We start from the raw sequence: 19,993 nt of genomic DNA on the forward strand, positions 1-19,993 counted from the left end.
CACAAATTCACAATTACTTTAGAAAGAATTGTACATATTTGTTTCTAGTGTTTCCTTCCTTCACAATCTAACTCTCTGTCCATACATTGGATTTGTTCTTTATACAATTTTACAATTTGAGCATAGCTAATTATATCAATATATTAGAAACCATTATTTGAAAACATTTAGTAAAAATAATCATTATCAAATGTTCTTTCACAATAGTATTTGAACAATTAATTGCATCATCCATATATTTCTCTGAAGCTAAATGCAGTGGATGTTGTGTCGGGGTCTTTCAGAGTGCATTTCGGCTCGAAACTCCTTCTAAATGCTACATTTTTAGCAACATTTGAAACATGCCCAGGGTTTTTTTGTTTTGTTTTGTTTTTTTTGAGGGATATTATGGCACTGTTTGTCACAATGACGGATTCAAAAAAAAAAAAAAAGGCCAAAAGAGATGTAAAACAATGGTTATGTAAAAATGCTTTGTCCAAAACACATTGACCCCTAATAAGCATCCTAATAAAACAAGTTTAAGAGTGAAAGCATGCTCTAATCAGTAAAGCCTTACATGTGTACACTGTATCTAGTCCGGTTTATTATGACAGGAATTCCCTTTGTTATTCCGTTAAAAAAATATTTAAAAACCTTAAAGCAGCGTAACAACAACAAAGCAACTGGAATTAAGCTTTTTTTGCCTTTTTTTCCTCACTTAAACTGTAGTATGTGATATGAAAGTACATTTTTATATAGAAAACTGTGTTGCCAATAAACTGCCACATGTGTATGAATTTTCCTGGCAGCCAACAAAGGTACGTGGGAATAAAAAACCAAACAAACATGGAAATGTACATTCACATTACTTAGCAAATGAACAAAACCCACCCTGATCTGGGCTAGGAAAAACCCATGAATACCAATAGAGGGTGCTGCAGGAAAACCACACAAATGGAAGAAATATTGCTTAGGGATTCATTTCTGTCATTTGATTTGTGCAAATACAGAAGGTTAGGGTTTATCAAGATTAAAAGGGGACTTTTTCGATTTCCCTAAATTGTTGTTTTCGTGAGAAGGATGTCTCTTCTAAGTTGTTACAAAAGCTCATCGATGTGTTAGAAAATCATCAATGTGTCTTTCATTCACATTCTACGCTCTCAACACATTTGAGTTGTAAATGTATATATTTACACAAGGCATTTACAAAGTTGAGGCAGTGTTATGGTGGGTAAATGTCCTTAAAAGCAGATGTGCTTTCATGCTCCAAGATTAAACCGAAAAGCTGCTAGGAAAAATAGGTACAAAATAATACGCCATATAAATAAGCAGGAAAAAATGCACCCACTTACAGCCACAGGCTGAGATAAAGAAGAATATCAGCAACATCAACGAAAGATTTCAACCAATGTATGTTCGTGTAGAATGTGTGAGCCATATGTAACGTTATTATATGTCCTCTAGTGTACATTTGGCACTGGAATTTGCCATTGGTCCAGCAATTGGCAAAATTGTTCCTAGATAAAAAGAAGATGTACAAGTTTCTGTGTTCCATCTGGGTGAGTCTTTAAGCTATAAAAATATTTATATTGTGCTCTCCCTTAAGATTACCAAGTCCACAGTTTTCGGAAAATTCTTCAGAAGAGACACTGCAGTTTCATGCTCCATGTGTAAGAAACTATGTCCGTTGGCCTGCAATGCAAGAATGAAGCACATGGTAAACAAAATGAACTGGGAGAGGTGTGGAAGAAAGGAGGGAGGAATGGAGGGGGGCAGGAACAGGCACGGCAGCACAGGAGGGCTGGGAGCAGGCCTAGCTCAAAGAGGATAAAGAGATATACACTGTGAGGGAGAGAAAAAAGAGAGAGATGCACACGGGAGATCATGCTGTAAAAGGAGAGAAGGTGGAAAGAAGCTGGTCTTTAACTCTGGATCTGTGGAAAGAGAAGGAGCTGCTTTCTGCAGACCATTCTAGTGGTGTAGATTGACAGCAACACATAAAACCAGAGACAACCCAATAACTTCCCATGAAGTTGTTTAGGCACACAGAGGCTGGATTGCCCCTGTATAAGTAAGGCAGCAATGCCAGGCTTTTTGCTTTTGGCAAAATATGTAGACAGATACTATCTGAACAGCAATTTATAGGCTTGGATGATGATGATGATTGCATGGCACTTTATATGTGCTTTTATTTATTTTTTTGGAAATTGTCTACATAAAACGAATATTAAATTTTTATATACTCTATAAGTATCTTTATACATACTACAATCGAAAAGGGTTACTAGAATTCAGTAAGATTTATTTTAAATTCAAAATTAATTCACTAAGGATGCATTATTAAACTGATCAAAAATCACAGGAAAGACATTTACAGTGTTTTAAATGCTATTCTTTTGAACGTTCTATTAATCAAAGAAAAATTGATCACGGTTTCCATAAAAATACTAAGCAACATAACTATTTTCAACACTGATAATAATAAGAAATAGGTAACACTTTACAATATGTTAAATGCATTAGCTAAATGAACTAACAATGGGCAATATATTTTCATGTAATCATTGTTAATTAGTCAAATGTAATTCATTGTTTGTTCATGTTAGTTCACAGTGCATTAATTAATGTTACCCAATATAAATTTTGAATTTAAACATGTATCAGTAAATGTTGACATTAACATTGATTAATATTAATAAATGCTGTGCAAGTATTGTTTAACTAATGTTAACAAATGAAAACTTACTGTAAATTGTTAATAATAATAATAATAATAATATTTAATTAGTAATTTTTGGGAGGTGAAGGTATATATTTCACTACACTTTAAAAAGACCAGATTCAATCTGTATCGCAAAGTTAAATGTAAATTGAGATAGTTGGTGGTGTGGATTAGTCTGTTTGACTGATTTACATTGATTTTGTAATATATGATTAATAAAATTCATCAATTTATATTTTATAATGTCAAATATATTTCATGCCATTTAACTGACTTACAAGACAAAATGTTATAAAAATCTGTTTTTTTAAAACACAACAATAACGCATGTCAAAGTAGGTCAAACATAACAAAAGAGGTCCATGCTCACTTGTTTGAGACACAAACATACACGCACACACATACACACTGGACATTTAATGGCACATGCAAAGCCCTCCACTGGCAGCGTAGCAGAAGATGCATTGTCGCAACTTGTGGGACAGTGTGATGGAGAACAGTGTTACCTTCAGAATTTTGTCCCCTGGTCGAAGAACGTTGGAGGCAGGTCCATCAGGCTGTACCCTAGTAACAAAGATACCCTATAAGTCAAAAGTGATATGAGGTTAGGAACCACATGGGGACTATGGTTTAGAATCTTTGCCTTTTAATCTGGATTTAGATTTTCTTTTGTTTCTCTTTTTTCTAATAAATTCAAAGGCAATCTATTAAATAATTACCTTCATCTATAAAAGTATTACCTTTTACAAATAAATGCAAATGTTAAACTGAAAAACAAATGTAAAAAGATGAATTTATTTTTAATTTTAGAGTTTTGTCAGTGACACTGTTTTTGTTCTGGAATCAAGGCAGAGATTATAAAGCATAAAGATTAAAATTACATGTGGGACCCATCAGTATGCGCCATGTCAACACATATCAAGTCTTATTATTGGCGCCACATGTTGAGAGTCCACCAAACTTTACATAATTTCTTCAGGGCTCACAGGGATTCGGCTTGTTAGAATCAGAATCAGAATCAGAATCAGAAGAGCTTTATTACCAAGTATGTTTACACACACAAGGAATTTGACTTGACGACAGGAGCTTCCAGTGTAGAAAGAAAGTACAAACATAGTGCAATAGAAGAATTGCGGAGCTCAGCGTCCTGGCTGCCATTTGCGGCTCCATCATGAATAGAGAAGAACCCCAAAGCAACAATACACAACACAAGCAGTCTTTATGCTATGCTGAAAACCTTATGGGGAAAAAAGAACAACACTTTTTCATGCAAATCTAAACAGTATGATATTAATACACATTCCTAACATACAGCTACACATGAAATGGAAACATGGTGTTTTTCCTTGTGCTTCAGCAACATCTGAGTCACAAAACACTTTTGTTTTAACTATCGCCAAATGTTGCCAAGACATGAAAAGGTTAAAAGGTAATGCAGTCAGCTGGTGTGCAAGGCTGTGCATTGCAGTAGCGCATGTTTCCATGGTAACTCTACTGAGAGACACACTTTACTAACTGACTAGAGAGATGGCTTTGATTTTGTTCTATATAAAGCATCATTCTAATGTGATTTCTGAGAATGAAATGCTGAAATTAGCATATTACATTATGCTCTGTCCTTTAAAACCGAGAGTGAAATGGTCTTACCATGTCCGAGGGCTTGAAGGGGTTCCCCTGTCCACTGATTCCCCCTGAGATGCTGAAACCAAGGCCAGGGTTCTTCTCGATCCTCACACAGAGCTGTCAACAACATAAAACAGAATTTCAGGTTTGAAAATGCATCTCTTTATCTGCGTTTTGGCCTTCCATCCACATTGAGACATTTGTAGACACTACAGCTTTTTGAAACACTCTTCCCAAGTGGATAAATTTGAAAATGCCATTTTCGTGTTGTAGTGTCGACTGAAAATGGAGGTATTTGAAAACGATGATGTTTAGTCTTTTGACGCATAGTGTACTCAAAGATATCTATGGTTATACAAGCATTGCTACAGAATAACAAAGGTAATTGCACATTTTTATCTCACAATTCAGTCACTTTATATTAATGTCCAATTCTCACCATTAACAAACCATTAACTAATGACTTTTGCCTCAAAAAAATCCTAATTTGCTGATTATTATACAGTATGTGCTTTAAAAGTACAAATAAACTGCCAATAAGTTAATAATATAAACTCACAATTCTGAGAAGAAAATGGTCAGAATTGAGATAAAAAGTCAGTTACCTTTTTATTTTTATTTCATGGCAGAAACAAACAAACAAAACAGAACTGCGAGATATAAACTTAGGAAAAAAATAGAAAAATTGTGAGAAAAACGTCAGAATTTTGATTTTAGATCTCATAATTCTGATAGTTTTTTTATTCTCAGAATTGGGAAAAACAACGTCCAAATTGTGAAAAGTCACAATTTACCCTTACAGGTAAACCAATCATAATCTGCCATTTTTGTCTGACATACAAACCAGACCAGAGAGTAGATTAATGTTGGTGGACTTGAACTTCAAAAATGGTGTGTACTGACATCTTTCTGCGGTTGAAACAAGATACCTTCTGATGTTCATTCATGTTTATTTCAAGACTATAATTAGTAAAGAAGAAGAGATGAACGGTTCACGTGCCGCTTGAACTGAGGCGCTATAGCACGACACATTAAAGAGCCACAAAATGGTATTTATTGTTTTAATTTCTTTAAAAAATGACAAAATTTGAAACTGAGACTTTGAATTTGAGACCAGAAGTAGCCTGCTCTGTTTTGTCTGTCAGTGTGTTGTCAGTTTTCTCTTTGCTCCACAATGTATTTTTCACTGCGTGAGAACATAATGTGTGGGATAGACATAGCAACAGTAACGAAGGGGGGCAGGTCTTTGCAAAGAGTCAATTACCTTTTTATTTCTTTATTCTGTGGCAGAAAAGGGCTTCCATAAATTAGATTTTGAGATTTTAGTGTATATAGTGAATAGCGATTTTGAGTTTGACCTTGGATATTTTTCTAATAAAATGATCATGTCAGAAGAACAGTGCAAGAACTTTAATACTGTATGTCTAGTCTCTCTGTATCATTTTAGTGAGCTTTTATTACCATTTACATGTGCGCAGTAAGATGATTTAAGTGTTTTCTGATGTTCCAGTGTGGACAAGCAACTTTTGGAAAATGCTAGTGTGGACAGAGCATTTTGAAATGGAAAATGCCATTTTCAAATGTTTCCGAATTAAAATAGATATAGCCTTAGTCATAAGAAGTAAGAGATTCAGAGTTACCAACCCTCTGAATATTTGAAGAACAAGGAAACATTGAATTGACATCCCATGATTGCAACATGAATCTTAATTGACCCTTCACAGGAAGCTTGATTGATTGACAGGCGATCTGACCAATCATAACGCCAAATCTGCCATTTTGTCTGACAAACAAATCAGACAGGAGAGTAGATTAACTTGGTTGGACAAACTTAAAAAATGGTGTGTATTGACGTCTTTCCACGGCTGAAATAAAATACCTTCTGATCATAGGCGAAGGGTGAACCGACTCCAGGGTAAGGCTAAAATTTGCCTAATGTTAGTGTAATCTATGAACACGCACATCATATCCCCGTCTCTTCAAGAATCGACTAAAAACACATCTCTTCCATCTTTATTTGACCCTCTAACGGTAGCACTCTATACTAATTCTGTTCTTTAAAAAAAACTTGCCCTTTTAGACTTGCACTCTATTCATTTACTAACTGCCTGTTTTCTTAAAAAAAAAAAAAAAAACACTAGCTTCTCTAATCTTTTTGTTTTCTTTTTATTTTTTATACTTGAACTTCAAAAATGGTGTGTACTGACATCTTTCTGCGGTTGAAACAAGATACCTTCTGATGTTCATTCATGTTTATTTCAAGACTATAATTAGTAAAGAAGAAGAGATGAACGGTTCACGTGCCGCTTGAACTGAGGCGCTATAGCACGACACATTAAAGAGCCACAAAATGGTATTTATTGTTTTAATTTCTTTAAAAAATGACAAAATTTGAAACTGAGACTTTGAATTTGAGACCAGAAGTAGCCTGCTCTGTTTTGTCTGTCAGTGTGTTGTCAGTTTTCTCTTTGCTCCACAATGTATTTTTCACTGCGTGAGAACATAATGTGTGGGATAGACATAGCAACAGTAACGAAGGGGGGCAGGTCTTTGCAAAGAGTCAATTACCTTTTTATTTCTTTATTCTGTGGCAGAAAAGGGCTTCCATAAATTAGATTTTGAGATTTTAGTGTATATAGTGAATAGCGATTTTGAGTTTGACCTTGGATATTTTTCTAATAAAATGATCATGTCAGAAGAACAGTGCAAGAACTTTAATACTGTATGTCTAGTCTCTCTGTATCATTTTAGTGAGCTTTTATTACCATTTACATGTGCGCAGTAAGATGATTTAAGTGTTTTCTGATGTTCCAGTGTGGACAAGCAACTTTTGGAAAATGCTAGTGTGGACAGAGCATTTTGAAATGGAAAATGCCATTTTCAAATGTTTCCGAATTAAAATAGATATAGCCTTAGTCATAAGAAGTAAGAGATTCAGAGTTACCAACCCTCTGAATATTTGAAGAACAAGGAAACATTGAATTGACATCCCATGATTGCAACATGAATCTTAATTGACCCTTCACAGGAAGCTTGATTGATTGACAGGCGATCTGACCAATCATAACGCCAAATCTGCCATTTTGTCTGACAAACAAATCAGACAGGAGAGTAGATTAACTTGGTTGGACAAACTTAAAAAATGGTGTGTATTGACGTCTTTCCACGGCTGAAATAAAATACCTTCTGATCATAGGCGAAGGGTGAACCGACTCCAGGGTAAGGCTAAAATTTGCCTAATGTTAGTGTAATCTATGAACACGCACATCATATCCCCGTCTCTTCAAGAATCGACTAAAAACACATCTCTTCCATCTTTATTTGACCCTCTAACGGTAGCACTCTATACTAATTCTGTTCTTTAAAAAAAACTTGCCCTTTTAGACTTGCACTCTATTCATTTACTAACTGCCTGTTTTCTTAAAAAAAAAAAAAAAACACGTCTTGGTTAAGTATGTAACCCTCGTTACCTGAAGGAGGGAACGGAGACGTCACGTCGTGACCGACGAATTGGGATCTCGCTTCGAGAGACCAATCTACTTCGAGTGTAAACTAAATGAGCCAATGCACACTGGCATGCGATGATTGCATCAAGCTGCCGCTGATGACAGCGTGAGCATAAATAGGCAGCAGGTGCAACATATATTAGGTTTTCGCTGAGGAGCCGAGCTGGTAACCCGGCTGCCCAGCGGTGGTACAGCAGCCGTGGTGACGGGACGTGACGTCTCCGTTCCCTCCTTCAGGGAACGAGGGTTACATACGTAACTGAGACGTTCCCTTTCAGTCGGTCACTACGAGTCATGTCGTGATGGAGCCAGCGAGACGCGCCAGGTAGCGCTAGCCAGGCATCCCAGATACCATGCAAGCGGGACTAGCGCAACCACCGCCGTACCCGCAGTGGGGCAGCGAGGTGGAAACCATGGACCTGGTTCGGGCAGCTCGTGGGTGGACCGAAGAGGGGTCTGAGTGTGCAGTGCAACGCTTACCTGGTTCCACAGCTGGGCAGAGGGTGCGTGAGTAGGGCCTTTGATGATGCTCTCGAACCACCCGTTGCTGCCTGCTGGTGACAAAGGAGGATGAGTGTGGTCCGGTGTTGGTCCGTCCGTGACTCTCTGTGCCCTCTTGGGACCCAGAGATAGAGGAAACTGCTCTTTTATCGAGAATTTGGGTGCCATTGACCGCGAGGCCGACGGCAGGACAAAACGAAACAAAAGATTCTCCACCCGGCCCTCCTCCGGGGGAGGGAGTGGTGCGTTCACCATCTCCCGAAGAGCAACTTCCTCCATCCCTGGGTCGCCCATCTCAGGGCCGCTTGCTCTTTCGCTTACCACCAGGTTTGATGGGGGCCTGGATGGGCGGGGCGGCCTGCCTATGCCTGGCTCCACGGCGCTGCTTGGTGGGAGGCCGCTGTGGATGCGGCGCGGGAGCAGGGGTGGATGCAGGGGGCCTCCCTCGGCAATGAGCAGACTGGGGCGCTGCGACCGGGTGGAGGCAGCAGCTGCCCGCTGGGGCAGGATGTGACGAATTGCCTCAGTCTGCTTCTGCGCAGCCGAGAACTGCTGGGGAAAGCTCTCGACCTCGTCGCCAACGAGGCCGGTCTGGGACACAGGGGCATTGAGGAACCGATCTCTGTCGGCGTCCCTCATGTTGGCCAGTCACAGCCAGAGAATGGCGTTCCTTGTGGCATTCACAAGTGTGGACATCGCACGACCCAGAGAACTCGCGGTGACCTTTGTCGCTCAGAGCGCGAGGTCAGTTGCAGTTCGGAGCTCTTTCAGAACTTCCGGATTGCGACCACCCTTGTGCAGGTCCTTCAGTGCTTTGGCCTGATGAACCTGCAGTAACGCCATAGCGTGTAAGGCAGAAACAGCTTGTCCACAAGCCGTATAAGCACTGCCGGTCAGACCAGACGAGTGCCTACAGGCCTGGGAGGGGAGCGACGGGTTTCCCCGCCAGGAGGAGGCGGTATTAGGACACAACTGCATCGTTACCGACTGCTCCACTGGGGGGATCCCCGTATACCCCTTAGCTGCACCACCGTCGAGAGTGGTGAGGGGGGAAGAACTAGCAGGCGCTTTCTGCCAGTAAAAGATGCCATCCACGACCTGGTAAGCTCCTCATGCACCTCCGGGAAGAAAGGCATCAGGGCAGGGCGCTGAGAACCAGTGCGCGCCACCCCAAGAAACCAATCGTCCAAAATTGGTGGAGGTTTCCACTCGAGCTGTACCCTCTCGGCGGCCCGGGAAAGCATAGCCGCCATTTCTGGATCCGATTCAGGCATTGCCACCGTCTTGGAGGGTGGCAGCGCAGCTGAATATTCCTCTCCAGAAAGCTCCCCCTCTGATGCAGTGATCGACATCCGGTCGTCGGGAGGAGCGCCGAAGGATACCACTGGAACGTTCTTTGAAGAAGGCCCAGCGCGTTCCTTCGGCAGCTCGACTGGCTGTAGAGCGCAAGAGGAGCGATGGTCTCCTGAGGGTTTGCCACCACTGTAAACGAGCTAGATCGTGGCAGAGGCAACGGAACTCCGCCCCTTTCGAGGTAACGGAGCCTGGTCCGCAGCTCTGAGATGGTCAACTTCCCGCAATGGGAACATGAGTCATCCACGAAAGCCACCTCAGCGTGCTTAATGCCCAGACACGTGAGGCAGCAATTGTGACCATCACCCGACGCCAGGTAACGACCGCATCCAGAAACACACGGGTGAAACGGCATCTTTAAGTGGTGGAAAGAGTACTACGAAATTGTACTTAAGTAAAAGTATTGCTACTTAAGGAATAATTTACTTGAGTACAAGTAAAAATAATATAACTCAAGTAAGAGTAAAAAACTAGTTTGCTGAAAAACTACTCAAGTTACTGCGTTACAAAGTACTTTAGTATTATTTTTCTATTTTTACCCAAAATGAGACGATGTAAGTATTATGGAGCAGGGTTAACCCTAACCCTAACAACTCATGTACTGTAATGTCTGTTTCACACATAGACTGTATAAAAACATGGACGTAGTGTCCGTGACGTCACCCGTAGTTTTCCGAAGAGCATTTTTCAAGCTCAAAGTGGGTGGAGACGGCCATCGCCATCTTGGCAGCGCGTCACCGTGCATCACTCCCGGATAATCGAAAATGGGCAAAGAGGCGGGAGCTGGTTGCTGAAACCACGCCCACCTAGCTCGACGGTGGTGAAAGCAGCGGCAATCCCCCTGCCACTCAAGTGGCCACGCCCTTAATTATGCAGAACTTTAAGGCTTAATATAATTTAAACGGATAAGTTATAAAAAAATTCACCCCCCTCACAGTTGTCATGAAGGGCAAAATTAGCTATATAGACCAAAATAATTTTTTGAACCAGGCTGTAAACATTTTTTTTTCTGCTGTAAAGTTGGGCATTTTAATATGCGGAGTCTATGGGATTGACTCCCTTTTGCAGCCAGCCTCTAGCGGCCAGTTGATGAATTACAGTTTAAGTCACTTCCGTGTTGGCTTCACGGGAGAGAGCGGGAGGTGGCCGCTTGGTTTCACAAGTGAGACACAGGAAATCCCTTATATGGACAAATGCATCAGATATCACTACAGCTGAATAACATGCAGATAAGAGACGCTTTGACTGATGAAACGTGGAAGACAATAAACACGCAATTGCAATGCAATGCTAATTGACATAGCTTGTATCACAGTATATAATTTTATAAAAAATATTTTCTGTCTGTGATAAGAAGCAACATGGAACCACAGAAGCTAACTGTTTCAAACACGACTGATTTTATATCGTGATTTTGGAGCAAAACATGATATTAGTCTCATAAATTGTCATGTCTGACACTATGTTAAGCAAACATACTACCTATCCCTGTTGCCAGGAGCAACTGTTTTATAACTAATTTTGAAAAGTACATTCACGTATAAGATTATGTGGTTGTTTTTTAAGAAGGGCAAAAGCAAAGAAGGGTAAGGGAAGGTTTAAATGAAAAGAAAGCATTTAAAATGGTGTGAATAGAAAGGTGTCAGTAAAAAATAATGTGGGGTATCGTTTGAATTGTAATTATTCCAATTCTTGTGAATTCCTAATTTCAATTCCAATAAGGTAATAAATAAATGAATAAATAAATAAAAAATAAAAAATCGTAGTTATCTTATTACAAAATATTTCATCGTTATCTGAATACTATGAATGAAGATCAACAGGCTAAAGAACACTTACACAAGGATGTGTGTGCAGCAGAGAAAACAGCCCTTGAGTCTTCTTGACTTGAATGGTTTAAAATCACATTGAAAGTGTAGTTTGTTATAATAACAAAGGTGGACTCCAGGCACATTTTCGGTAGGACAAAATTTTATTTAACATGTTAACCCAGTGAATCTCAACCTTTTGGCGTACCGGACCCCAGTCCAATTCAGAACCATCCTCAAGGACCCCCAGAACAAAATTGACTCGTATCATTTGTGTCTTTGTGAGTACCAAATGCAGTCAAGTATAATTCAAGTTAGCTGACTTGTCCTGTATTTGGCCATATCATCAGCTATATTGGATTTTTCTTTCATGGGAACATGTCATGTCAAAATATACAAAATGTATACAAAAATGTATACTTTATACGGACCCCCTGGCCTTATGTCAAGGACCACTAGGGGTCCACGGACCCCTGGTTGAGAAACACTGTGTTAACCCATACCTAGGCTTGGGAATCCAAAATCTATTCCAATTCTGGAATAGGATGCTTAAGGTCAGGAATCGTCTACTTGTTATAAAATTTAATTTTTGATTCCTCTTATCGATTCCTTTGTGCGCATTTTAATATGACTTTAAACCATTCAAGCACAAGAAGACTCGTGCACTGTTTTCTGCACTGCACACATAGGGGCATAGCCATCATTTCAGAAATGAGGGAGACAGAAATGTAAAAAAAGAAAGAAAAAAAAGAATGACTTTTGTCTAACTGACAGGCTTTTTTTTCTTATGTTTTTTAATTGGCTAAGAAATCAAATACACCGCTGGGCGATAACCAATCATTTGTATTCTATAATCATTTTTTCTGTATTTTCCTAAGGACAATTTTAGAATTGGTTTATACAAACACATAATAAAGCAGAATAGTTTATATACTGTAATAAATGTTATGTAAATTAGCACTGCATTATTAATTTACTATTTATTACCTGGAAATGACCTGAAATTACCTTTATTTAAGCTACAGCTATAGGGGATGCCTTTGTCCATATTAGGGATTTCCTGCACGTCATAAGTTATTATATATTACTTCTACTAGGCCATTTTGGACTTTCTGTACCAGAGCGCACTCCGGCTTCGAGTATAAATGAAACATGCACTACATGTTCACATCGTCTCATTTTGGATATGAATAAATCGTCCGGTCATACGTAGACTATCTAGTTAATATAAATCATCTTTGATCTTTCAGCCAGATGCACGTAAAAATGCATGCGCTCTTATTTCAATGTTGTTGTTAATGTTGAGGTTATTTTAGCTTCGTACATTTAGTTTAACTGCACTGTTAAAGAGGGCGATTTTTACCATTCAACTGAACTGTGTGCATGTATTTTAGACACTTACATTGTTCTTGCTCCATCCATGCAATAATTCTATCAACCGAGTTTTCTATTAACTTATACTGCTGTGTGCTCTGGGTAATATCAATGGTATGACCCATTTCAGGAGCTGACAAAATTACGATTTAAAATCAGAGCATAGCTCACATTCACTAAAATATTGAAAGCTATGCCGATTCAAAATGACAACTCCGGTGATTGACAGTCAAAGCAAAGCGTGGTTTGAACGCCCCACCCCCGCAGCGGAACTGGAAGTTTTGATTGGTTTTGCACCCGAGTCAGACCTGTCTGTTATTGGCTGAAGCGCAGGGCTCTACCCCAGGGGTTTGAAAAGTGCCTGTCAAATGCCAGCTCGCTGTTTCTCCATCTGCGCTTTCTTTGTCTATTTTTTTTGTACTTTGTACTTTTGGTGAAAAATAAATGTAGCGAAGTTGAATACTTTAGTTTTATTTTACTCAAGTAAAAGTACCACAATTTAATTATACTCAAGAAAGTAGAAAAAATGTACTCAAGTACTGTAACGAAAGTATTTGTAATTAGTTACTTTCCACCTCTAATCTTTAAAAAGACGATCCATCGTCTTTACAAAGACGCACCCGTGTAGCTCTTTTAGAGAAATAAGCTCTTTCGGGGAAATGCTCTTTTAGGTGCTGAGATGCACAGGGGAGATTGCCGCTTGCAGCACGACAAGGGGTAGTGCAGCCTGAAGTGCGCAACCCACTCAACACAGGAACGACCACTGCTGAAGCGCCATCCGCCAACACAAAAGCTCCCTCAGAGCGCGTTGAACTCGTTGTCACACGAAGGTTGTTTGCAGGAGCAGAATGATGTTGTCACCCGGCTCCGAAGCGAAAAGCTGGTATGCGTTGCACCTGCTGCCTATTTATGCTCACGCTGTGTATTTTATTATATAATAAAAAAAAAAAAACCTTGCTATGTGTACTGCGTTACGCTAGTCTTATAGCACTTGCATATCATTGCTCTTTTGTTGATTTGGATTGCTTCCATTGTCCTCATTTGTAAGTCGCTTTGGATAAAAGCGTCTTCTAAATGACTAAATGTAAATGTCTTTTAGGCAAGCACATATGGGACGTACCCACTAAATACAAATACAACATGGTAATGGCAACTTTTTCATCTCACAATTTTTACTCTTTCTCGCAATTGAGAGTTTATATCTCGTAGCTAATTCTGACTATTACATTTTTTTTTAATTCAGTGGCAGAAAAAGGCTTCCATAAGTACCAGATATGGGTGTCATGTCACAAAATATTACATAAAAAATATTACAGTATAATACGACTGAATTTGTATATAACGTGATCATCATTTAATAAAACCATTGTAAGTTACTAATTCTAACACTTTAATTTCCACATTTATTCAAACAGCACATAAATTAGGGCCTATATACAAAAAGCAAGCAAAGAACATGACTGACTTCAGTATAGCGTGAGTTTAAGCACACTCAAAAAACTCCCCCGTTATTATCAATAAAGCTGCCTACAATGTCAAATGAATCTCTTACATCGTACGCAAGTACATTTCCACTTTGTTGTTTATGATGAGAGAATTCGCGAGAGTTTAGAATTCAGTCAGCGTGCGTGCGCTCAACAGATCTCGGTGTTTCAGCGATGACTCATCTGAATGCCTCTGATTGGCCATTGCATTCATAAGCTCAACAGAATCATGTGTGATTTGTTATAATGCAGAACGCTGTAAAAACGCATAATTTGATGCATCATTAGCAGATCTAAATTTAATGCCGCAATTGACACTTTTCATTTCGTTTTCATTTTATTCGTGACATCCTTAATATATTTTAATTGTACAGGGGCATATTTGTCCAGTTTGGTGGCATTTTTGCCCCAAGCCCCCGATAATTTCAGACCCGTGGCCATACATGTCGGACATAGCAAAAGTAACTAATGGGGCGGGTCTTTGCGAAGGTTCAGTTGGTCTTCTTTCTTGCATCCATTTGCAACTGTCCATTTCTTGCCATTTTATTTGAATTTATTCTGAGAGATGACCTGTACCTGCTCTGGAAAGCCATCCATACTCTTCTGGCCTTTAGTCTGGATGAAGCAGCGGGCACTCTGAGGCCGGGGGCTGGTGGTGGTGATGGGCATGGGCAGAGGTGACTGGTAATGCTGGATGGACACCTTGTTCAGCGGGCACTCTGAGGCCGGGGGCTGGTGGTGGTGATGGGCATGGGCAGAGGTGACTGGTACTGCTGGATGGACACCTTGTTGATGGCCCCCTCATACTGCTGGTCACGGGCCGTCCGGTGGGGAGGGTTGGCTGAGGTTATCATCATAGTCTGTTGTTGATGATGATTGTGAACACCAGGCTGTGGGCAAACATTAAGCAAACCTTTAATGATGCACTGTAGACTTCATACAGACGGCAAACCTTCATATCATTACAGGCACAAAGACATGTATTAGTTACACAGGACCTTTTGACATTTTGATTTCCCTATTTGATGTATTAATTTAATTCGACTTTTCTTCATAACACTAAATGTGTCAGCAGAAGCAAAATGTTCCACAATACTGAGTGACAACCTAAAGACATTCACCGATAGACTGAGGTTGCTAAGGAGACCGAGCGAGAACATGCGTTGTGAAATGAATCACGACAGCAGGTAGTAATTAACCCTGGCATTTGAAAAAATTAACATGGCAATCACGATATAACAGAGATGTCTATCTCACAGAGAACAGGTTAAGCCAGAGGAAACTAAAGAGTAGAACATGACAGGTAATATATATATATATTACAATGTAATTAATCCCTGGCAAAGCTGAATCAGAAATTATTCTAATTAACTGATTTAAAAAGCATTTTTATATAAGTGTTGAAGATAATTGTGCTGCTTAATATTATATATAAAAAGTTACAAAAAAAAGAAAATAATTGATCAATTTGCTGAATAGAAGTATTATCTTTTTAAAAATATTTTACAGGCCCCATTTTTTTATTATTATTTATTTATTTTTACTAGAACAATTTAACACAAGAAATACATCAAACTTACACTTCAGTGATAATTTTTGAGTAAATCACAGAATAAATTATGAATCGATTCACTGAAATAAAAATGATGATGCAGTCTTTAGGAAACTTGATGGCCAAATAAAAACATATATTAAAATGTTTTAATCTTTACAGTGTTTTAATATTTACAATTATCATGAATATATTCAATTTACCGCCCAGCCTTAGTACATCCTGTATCGAAAACAGAATTGATCATAATCAATACCTTTTTGATGACATTCATGTTCTCTGGAGGCACGTCTCTTCGTCCCAGTGAATACGGGGCCCACTGGCTACTTGGAGAAACCACCTCTTGTCCATTATCTAAAATATTGCTCTGTTGTGAAGGTGTCTGAAAGGATATAGTGCTGTCAGCAAGCAGAATTCAAGACGGTGCTCTAGAATGACACTGCTTTTGCAAAATGAAAAGGCATTTTGCATGGTAAAATTACCAATTTTGCGAGTCGGTTCTAGGCCTGTTGCACAAATCTGGTTTCAGTGACTATACCACTGAAGTTTTTTCGGCGCTCAAGAAGGTGAACTGGCTTTTAGCATTGTTCATTGCAATGGTAACACTAAACGGCTAATTATTTATTAGTTATTTTATATAAATTATATATTATTTATATTATATCCTTAATGCATTATGCAAAAACAATTAGATTTTGACAATAAATATTAAACTTTTAATATAATTTAACATAAGTAAAAACATTAGAATGAATAAAGCTTTTAAAATGACTAAGCTTGTGTGTTTTCTTTTAATCTTTTTATGGAATAAATTCAGTTGATTCACTTCCATTGATACATTCAAATATTTTCTTTAAGCTGTCCTCTCAAACTTTCGTGGCAGTGGAATTTCTTTCAGTCTTATAAATGCATTTAAATTCAAAAATTTTTTCACAACAATCTCTTAAACTTAATTAACTCCCCAGAATTGATAAACTCTGGACAATCCCTGAGTTGACAGAAAACATTTTTAGCAAGTATTTTGAGCCCGCTGAACTTGATCTAAACCAGGTGGGTTTTTTATTTTTTTGGTTTTGTCAACTCTAAACCTACTTAGAGTTTGTTCGAATAACTTTATTCAACAAGCACAGCCCACTGTAATTGACCCAATTACACAACCATTGCAATTCAGAAACTTTAAAAAGCTGAAATAATGCTTAACTACACAGTATATCTGCATATATGTCTAGTTAAAACGATCTTCCAATATGTGATCATTATTTGATGAAGAAATATGATAACAATTCTACACAAAATCTGTTTAAATATTCATTGCCGTTAATTGCATCAAAGAAATATTGAGCTTATTTGAAGAAAAAACACTTAAAAACTATAAAACTATAACTAATTAATTTAACTAAACTAATTGAAACTTATTTACAAAAAAGCATGTTTGCATTAAAAGAAATTACAAATACTGAATAGAGTAAATAGAGGTTGGTGAACTGTGCACACAGATATTAAGAATAATATTTAGTGAATTCACTTCTGACTGTTTAAATATGAGTGATTAAATTTGATATTTGGTGTAATTTTAAAAGGATCAAGAAGGCCTTTCATAAACGCATCTCTACTGTCGGTCACAGATTGCTTTGTTCTGTGAGTTCAAGACAGAGGAAGACTGCAGTGCATAGACCAAACACAAAGACTGAGCACATGCAACAGAAAACACCTATATATGTTTAACATCACAGTGAGAGACAGTGTCTAGCCTGGAACTCAGAACAGGTGAAGTGTTAGATTAGTGTTAAACTGTGAAATGTGTTAGATGGTCTGCCTTATAAAAAGGCTATTGTAGTGTATATGTTATATTACCACTGTTTTAGACGTTAAAGCAGAAGCCGCTCAAAAGAGAGATCTAAAAAGAAATCTTCATAGGAGATGTTATGTTCATATACGTTTTACTTCTTCATGCTGAAACTGGGGCTGAAGTTACTTCATACTCACATTTGGTAGAGGTAGCCACTGAGTTGTTTGGTTTTCATGCTTTGTGTTATTGTAAAAGTTTATTGTCATGCTTCTGCTGGCATGCGGTGCAGCATAGCCTCCAGAGTACAGCATGCCGAAGTTTACTGTGTTGTGCTTAAGGACAGCGCTCTGATTGGAGGGAAACAACCACATGACATGAGTGAATGGGTGTGCCACACAGAAAGGTCAAAAGGCTGTGGCTGGGGATACACTGGACTGCACATTGCTGTAACAGAGTGAGTAAGCTTGACAAACAGAACAACAACAGAACGTCATTACTGCCCATGTGACACATTAGTGATACACAGCGGTTACGTTTACAGAATATTAATAGCAGCAGTGTAGGACTAAATTGCATGAACAATGAAGTGTGCTGTAGTACTGTAATCCACTTACACAGAAACAAAGGCATGTAACTGGGTGAATCTCAGGAAAGAAATGTCAGGGTCAAATTCCACCCCAATTTAAAAGAAAAAAAGAGAAAAAATTATATTTTGCGGAAAGAATTTGAAGAAATTTGAGGATTTCTGGCATTGTGACTATTATTTTCGGGCCAATGAATTTTCCTTCATAATTATCATTACCGTAAAAGTTAGAAAAATTACTTTGATGTGGAAAAAACCCTCATTATCATAATGTGAAAAAATACTATTTTTTACTCTTAAATATAATGTTTTTTGAGAAAGGGGGCAGTTTGATTACATTTTATGAAAACAATGCCAACATTTTATGAAAATAATCATAAATAAAAAAACTGTATTGGTCCTAAGAAAAAGCTTCATTTTTTTAGGCAGAATATAATTTTCTTTTATTTTCTTTTGATTTTGGGGTGAAATATGTCCCAGACATTTCTTGATAGTTCACATGAGATTCACCCCACTGTTCATGTGTCTAAAAAGCCTTCATTTAAGTTTTGTGTACTCCAAACATATTATATAAAACATTGAAAACATTGGTTATTGAGACCTCAACAATTATATAAGACTAAATAAAGACAGAATAAAAGAACCAAATAATGGTTTAATTTATTTCTTGAAAATGTTGAGAGGTTATATACTGTACACTGAACAAGCATGCGGTGCAGCATAGCCTCCAGAGTACAGCATGCCGAAGTTTACTGTGTTGTGCTTAAGGACAGCGCTCTGATTGGAGGGAAACAACCACATGACATGAGTGAATGGGTGTGCCACACAGAAAGGTCAAAAGGCTGTGGCTGGGGATACACTGGACTGCACATTGCTGTAACAGAGTGAGTAAGCTTGACAAACAGAACAACAACAGTACGTCATTACTGCCCACGTGACACATTAGTGATCCACAGCGGTTACATTTACATAAAATAGCAGCAGTGTGGGACTAATTTCTGTGAACAATGAAGTATGCTGTAGTACTGTATTCCACTTACACAGAAACAAAGGCTCACCACCAATGGTGCATGTACATAACTGGGTAAATCTCAGGAAAGAAATTTCAGGGTTATATTCCACCCCAATAAAAAAAAAAAAAACATATTTTGCTGAAAGAATTTGAAGCCATTTGAGGATTTTTGGTATTGTGACGATTAATTTCAGGTCAATTAATTTTCCTTCATAATTATCATCACCGTAAAAGTGAGAAAAAAATCTCCTTACTTTAATGTGAAAAAAGTCATTATCATAAAGTGAAAAAAATTATAATTATATTATTATAATGTAAAAATAAATTTTGATTAAAATAAATATCGATATGAAAACAATTTATGAAAATAATCATAAATAAAAAAACTGTATTGGTCCTAAGAAAAAGCTTCATTTTTTTCATTTTTTTATAATTTTCTTTTATTTTCTTTTGATTTTGGGGTGAAATATGTCCCAGACATTTCTTGATAGTTCACATGAGATTCACCCCACTGTTCATGTGTCTAAAAAGCCTTCATTTAAGTTTTGTGTACTCCAAACATATTATATAAAACATTGAAAACATTGGTTATTGAGACCTCAACAATTATATAAGACTAAATAAAGACAGAATAAAAGAACCAAATAATGGTTTAATTTATTTCTTGAAAATGTTGAGAGGTTATATACTGTACACTGACCAAACTT

General features: G+C 38.0%; 1 protein-coding gene across 1 annotated transcript in view; it reads right to left on the minus strand.

Annotated features, from left to right (window-relative positions):
• Nucleotides 1-1,551: 1,551 nt before the first annotated feature.
• Nucleotides 1,552-19,993, minus strand: part of LOC107659039 (leucine-rich repeat-containing protein 7-like) — an 83,764-nt gene continuing 65,322 nt past the window's right edge. The window contains 3 exon segments of the mRNA XM_016447834.1: nucleotides 1,552-1,671; nucleotides 3,208-3,282; nucleotides 4,349-4,441. Coding sequence (XP_016303320.1) covers nucleotides 1,564-1,671; nucleotides 3,208-3,282; nucleotides 4,349-4,441 — 276 coding nt within the window. The 3' untranslated portion in view covers nucleotides 1,552-1,563.

This window comes from Sinocyclocheilus anshuiensis, unplaced genomic scaffold, assembly GCF_001515605.1.
Source record: "Sinocyclocheilus anshuiensis isolate Anshui unplaced genomic scaffold, SAMN03320099.WGS_v1.1 scaffold311, whole genome shotgun sequence".
Classification (NCBI taxonomy): Eukaryota; Metazoa; Chordata; class Actinopteri; order Cypriniformes; family Cyprinidae; genus Sinocyclocheilus; species Sinocyclocheilus anshuiensis.